This window comes from Aplysia californica, unplaced genomic scaffold, assembly GCF_000002075.1.
Source record: "Aplysia californica isolate F4 #8 unplaced genomic scaffold, AplCal3.0 scaffold00205, whole genome shotgun sequence".
Classification (NCBI taxonomy): domain Eukaryota; kingdom Metazoa; phylum Mollusca; class Gastropoda; order Aplysiida; family Aplysiidae; genus Aplysia; species Aplysia californica.
The window spans coordinates 409,934-416,171 of NW_004797475.1; the positions used below are offsets into that span (position 1 = coordinate 409,934).

At 39.2% G+C, this 6,238-nt stretch overlaps 1 protein-coding gene across 1 annotated transcript in view; it reads right to left on the bottom strand.

Annotated features, from left to right (window-relative positions):
- The window catches only part of LOC101855727 (exportin-5), a 40,628-nt gene that overhangs the window by 23,069 nt on the left and 11,321 nt on the right, over positions 1-6,238 (bottom strand). The window contains exons 8-14 of the mRNA XM_005099193.3: positions 6,049-6,148; positions 5,392-5,481; positions 4,855-4,980; positions 4,192-4,282; positions 2,807-2,935; positions 1,326-1,495; positions 191-286 (exon numbers count right to left, since the gene is read on the bottom strand). Of these exons, the coding sequence (XP_005099250.1) occupies positions 191-286; positions 1,326-1,495; positions 2,807-2,935; positions 4,192-4,282; positions 4,855-4,980; positions 5,392-5,481; positions 6,049-6,148 (802 nt within the window). The remainder of the gene's footprint in view (positions 1-190; positions 287-1,325; positions 1,496-2,806; positions 2,936-4,191; positions 4,283-4,854; positions 4,981-5,391; positions 5,482-6,048; positions 6,149-6,238) is intronic.

Here is a 6,238-nt window from a genome sequence, read left to right on the forward strand (position 1 = left end):
CCCCCCCCCCCCCCCCAAATCAGTAGTATGATGATTGCCACACTTCCTTTGAAACAGATACAGAGAACAGTTAGGAAGAAGGAAAAAAATAATTAAAAAAGCAGCAGAAGCAGACCACACCAGAATGCCCACATGTCCACTAACTGTCCGCAACAACCATCAATTCGCCTCAAGCTGACCGACTACTCACCCTGGCTAGCACCCGGGGCAGAGTCTGTGGCGTGAATGTGAGGAACGGGAACAGACCAGAGATGCAGGACAGCACCGCAGACAAAATCAGAGGGTCCTGTCGCAGAAAAAAACCCAGTGTAATGTAAGTTTGGTTAGTTTTAGAAAAGAGTTTTATAGCATTTGTAACAAAAATAGGTTGTATAAGTGCTGACGTTTAGACGTGTTACCAGAGAGTAACATACAAAGAAAAGAAAGGGAAGATAAGGACGATAGATGTTTGATAAGAAAGAAAGACCACCCACCAATCACCAACGCATAATGTAATGAATCAGTAATACACAGACAGCATAAGGGACACATGTTATTAGAAGTTTATATTGATTTAAAAATGACAAGTTATGTCATAATGTTCTCCAGCCAATGTTAATGACTTATGGTTCAGAGAGACAAACACAAACGTGTTGTTGAGTATGGAGTAACCAGTGAGTGCCATAAGAGACATATTTTTTAAAACTGGACAACAGAAATAAGAATCTTGTAGCACAGAAAAGAAATATAAAAGAACCACAGAGTACACCATCCCAAAATTTTAGGAAAAGATTCATGAAAAAATAGTATCTTTTCTGGAGACAAAAAATTCAGCGTGATCAGGTGAGTTGTAGTTTATGTTAGCCAGCACAGTAACAGCGACATTTTATGAGGAACAGGTTAGGAAATTAACAACACTGAAAAGCAATAGAAGGGGCAAAACCCACAGGAATGCCCACAAACTGTTCGCTTATTATGATGAAAAATGGTGAAATGGTACATTTTTAACGCCCCCATCAACACTATTAGGTTATCTAAGAAGCAGGACCTCCGAATTTAACGCCCATCTCCAAAAGGACCGAACCAAATAGGAAATTCATGTAAACTGGACCAAGCTGAGGCTCAAGCCCCCGAACCCACAATCCCATGATTGCGGGTCTGGTAGCCTAACCACAAGGCTACCACACCACTCAGTATGATGAGAGCAACAAGAAACTTCATAAACAGTCTAAATAGTAAGAACAAAAAGTAAAAAAGAAAGAGAGTCATAGGTCCCCCCCCTCTCCAAAAAACCCCCCCAAAAAGGTAAGGAAAAACTTGCATTCCGAAACAAAACAAAAACAAACCTGCATTTCATAGGATAACACACTGTGAAGTAAATCAATGCCCTCTTCAACCTTGGGCATTTCTGCATCAGCGAGAAAGACTTTTGACATGACAGCCTCTAGGAACACTGAACAGGCGTCCCAGGCGATGAAGGATGGGGAGCTCAAGTTGCAGATGCCTTTGTCAGAATCTGTGGAGTTGGAGGAAGAACAGTGGGTGAGACCTGGGTCTGGAGAGGGGGGGGAGGGGATTCACTTGGAATTCAACCTTCACATAATGTTTGGAATGACAATTTCCTATTCATAGAAGCGAAGCAAGAAATTGATTTCCTCCAAAGAATTACTGTTAAACTAACTCTACTTGCATATAATAAAAATAATAGTTCGTCCGTCAATGTCCGGCGATGACCAATACATTCCCAGAGTAGAATGTTTCTCCACCGAAATAGAAGAATTAAAGGTTAAGAAGACTTGTGGCTTCTGCTGTGACCGATGAGACTAATACTGGCAGAGAAAAGTTTGCCATATTTTGAACATTTAAAAGCTCTACTTTTGCATGTGGGTGTGCCGAGCATGAGGGCTTCTCTCTTGGTTTGAGTATTTCTTATTAATGAAACCTCATATGATTTGATAACCACCATGACTGCTTCTCTCCAGCTGGGTCTCTTAGGAGCTAGGCTCTCCCATGTCGAAGTATTTATGTTGAAGTCCTTCAGAGACATTTTCAGCACTGGCACATACATGTAATCTGAAAGGTTGTTTTGGTTACAACAATTAACAATGAAATGAGACAAACTAAGCAGCTCTCATCAATGACCTTGATTGACCTATTATCGTACATTAGCAGTTTAACAGAGGAAATATTTTTTACGAGCCCTCAAAAAATCCACTGCTGGGTTTTCAAAACAAAAATAAGTTGCTTTCTGACTAATGAAAACACATTCAAGATGCACAGAGATGAACAAAGGCTTTTCCCTACAAATTCTAACCATCCAATAATCGAAACTTGATCTGATCTAGAAGCTCAAGTTCCAGAATCTGATTCATAATGAAAAAAAATGAAATTAAAATAAAATTTCAGCACAAAGAAAACACATTGCAGTTCCAACATCAAAATTTGGAATAACTCTTCAACATTTTCTAAACCCAAAGTATTACAGGTTATAAAAGATTTTTTCCTTCTGAAATAAAAAAATGTGTACATGCAAAAACTTTGTCATTTTTAAGCACAAGCTAAAGACCCTGATGGATTAATGACGAATACATACACTAAGCAAATTCTTTAATATCAAGAGCATTACCAGAACATGAAGCTTCTTCTTTATTTACCAAAAAAAAAAATCTTGTACTCTTGCAAAATCTTTGCCTTCCAATACATGCTAAAGAAGTATGGGCTGGAACTTTGGAAGGCCGATAGCCGCTGCATCAATAACAATCCAATAAGCCAACGAAGCCCAAAACTGATATAGACTATCAACAACTAGGGTCTTATTCATCCTTACCAGCACCAGTTCCGACCACAATGGGCTTCGCCAACAGCTCCTTCAGCCACGAGCTAGCCACAGAGAAGGTCATCTTGGGAACCATCAAGGTCATCATGCGGATAGAGTCTACAACTGACATTCTCAAGTCTGGAACAGACACAACACACTTAGTCACAACAAGAAGCTAGCTCCCCAACACCAGCAATACAGTTCTGCTTGATCACACATGGGTCTAGCAACATAGCTATCACACAAGAAATACCAATTACTTTTTGCAAACAATAAGGTGAAATTGTACAGGTCTGACATCCCTTGCAACACTGTAAGGTTGTTCTAGAGACGTAACCTCTGAATAAAACGTCCATCTATGATAGAAGAGAGCCAAATGGGCAAATTCATCCCCAAACCTGGAATCTCATGATTACAAGTCCGCTAGACTAACCATTAGATAATCGAAGACACAATCACTTTTTGTAAGAAATGAAAAGTAAGCAAGATGGTCCTTGACAAATCAAAAGCAGGACGTACGGTAACCTTCATATATTTAGGCGCACGGTGTAGGGCGTACAAGAAAACTGAACCAAATATTTCAACCCAAAGACCACAACCTCAATTTCAAATGCACTTGCAAAAATATTTTTATCATTTCAAAACGGAAAAGAATTCTCTGAAAAGAAAAATGAGAAATTAAACACCCTTGAATACCACTAAAAACAGAAGGATTCAAGAACCAATTACCCAAATATTCGTTTGTTTGTTTAGTATAGGGTTTTACGGCGCTCGCAACTGCATAAGGTCATATGAGCGCGCGGGACACACCTAATACTTTTTCGTTGGTAGGAAATTTTGAATTTTGCCCGGGTGGCGGCCGAAGCCTACTCTTATCGATTTTAGACCACCAAGGGATCTTTAACGTGCGCAACTTGCACACGGGCCCTCCGAGATTTTTCGCCCTTGTCCGAGAAGGCTAGGTGTAGATCTTTCCTACCAGAAGATCAGGGGTGTGGCAGAAAGACAGCAGTTAGGAGGAGCCAAGGAGTAGCAGTAGAAAGGCTGCAGAAAGAGTCAGGAGCCCAGAGGAGGGGGCAAAGGCGGTGAGGGGTGGGGGCAGAAAGTGGAAATGAAAGCAGACAACAGAACATTGTTAGGGATCAGGAAAGGATGTGAAAGGAGACAATTTTAGAGAAGAAAATTTTTTGGTCGCTACCCGGAATCGAACCCGGGACCTTTGAATGAGAGGCCAACACCTTAACCTCTAGGCCACGAGAGCCCCCCCCCCCAAATATTCAACTGTAAGAAATTTTATATGACTGGTAGAGTACCATATTTACTTTTTCACATAGGTTTGATAACTGCAGCCTCTCAGAGCATGGTAAAACAAGTTCACAGAATGAGCAACTCACTGCAAAGAACAACATTGAACTCTTCATCAGTATCAAACTCCATGCGTGAGTATTCACAGCTCACTGAATTCTGCTGACTAGGAAAGCCCACCTGAAATTTAAAACAGAAAAATTCCATTCTTATATGTGATATTAAAGAGCCCTTTTGTGAATAGTGTTGGCACTCATCACAACATAATACATAGATAAAACCCAAAAGTTTATACGCATGTCAATCAGCAGAGTTGAGTTTTTTTTTTTTTTAATTGTAAATATTTTACACCTGCTTTGACAATTTAAATACTTCAGGAAGCAGCCTACCTTGACATTGCCTATCAGGGCAAACCCTGGCCAAATGGGATACAGCTGATAAATGGAGTTATTTAGATAAAATAGCTTCTTAGGGAGGGAATCAAATTCTCACATCTTTCATGTACAACACTGAAAAGTCTAACCGTTATAAGATAGATGTCAGAGCCTTAATTTACAGCAACTTAACACAACAACAGCCTATTTAAAACAGACTAGTAAATTAATAATAACAAAAAGCAGCCAGAAGAGCATACCACACGTAAAAACCAACAAAACGCTCAAGAGCTGAAACACTTTTTTCCTGCAGCCACTTTAAAACCTGACACAATAAGCCAAAATGTTTATTTCAGTAAGCATGTTGTTTCAACTCACCTTGTGCAAACAAACCGTTCCACACTGGATCAAAGTGGGCATGATCTCCGTAAACAGTGGGTCTTTGGAGGCCAATTCATGTCTCAGGAATATATGCCACATGGAGTACACCATCTGACGTAAACTCTGCAATCAATTAGGAGATCATGAGGAGTTTAAATGGCCCTTTCAACACCATAAATTTGTCTAACGTGCAAAACGGTTGATTCAATTTCCATTCCCAGAGAAACACTTAGTTATAATGGAAATAGAAGAATTCCCACCCCCCTCCGCAATAAAAAATTGATAAAACCTGAGACCATACGCTTAACTCATAACTGACAATAAAATGAGAGAAAAATCAGAATTATGTTTTTATTTGTTTGAAAACAAACTATTAAAAACAATTCAATAAACATTAATTTTTTTTTTTAATTAGCAAACTTTTTTTCGTGCAAAGCTTATCCTTAGTGAACAGCCTGTAAAAGATGTTTTTTAAAATTGGGCCCAGATCACCCCCGCAAAGGGGATGTTAAGAAAGAGAGCAGATCTGCTGACCTGACTAGGGTGCTGCGTGAAGGCCATCAGTGCCTTGAGATACATCTGGAAGTTCGGAGGCTGTCCCTGCTCCTCCGTGTGTTGAGAGCCCTAAGTAGAAGAGAGACAACGATTTTCTTTTCAATTTCACAACAGTCAACAAGAATTCTTATAAAGCAAGTTTCGTTAAATAAAAGACTTTATTTTTTTAAACAAATTTTAACTAACGTGATTTCCATTTCATCCTGAATGAGTTGCAGACCATTACTTTATTAGTACAATAAGCCAGGTTAAATGATGTAAACAAAGTAGAGACAACTAGTCTAAGTGACTGAGCACCATAACCATAGAACTAAAAATTCATCAAGAACTCAACATTATACATTTACATCAACTCTGCAACAGAACAACAGATTAAAATTTTCTTTCCTTTTCAACATATCATTTATTAATGACAGAATCCACCCAGAATTAAACTTTCACGAATTTCAGGCACTCTGCCAATGTTTCAATCTAAAACAATAACCTACTACAGATCAAACAAACTAATCTCAGACAAACCTATTTCTCAAACACAAACATATTTGATGATTGGAAAGTGTGCTGCTGATTACATTTTGATCACTTGACCAAACATTTACCGTATTTCTAACAGCAAAACAATTTACATTCACTTACCCAGAGTGTACACAGCTGCTTTCCGATTTCAAGCAAGATCTCACACAGACGTTTCAGAAATATGAAATTGGAGGACTCTGTGATGTGCTCAGTTGCATTGCTGAGGAGTATCAAACAATAAATGTGAATGAATACCTCATTTCACCGGAGGGAGGGAGGGGGGAGAGAAGGAGAGAGGGAGAGAGAGAGA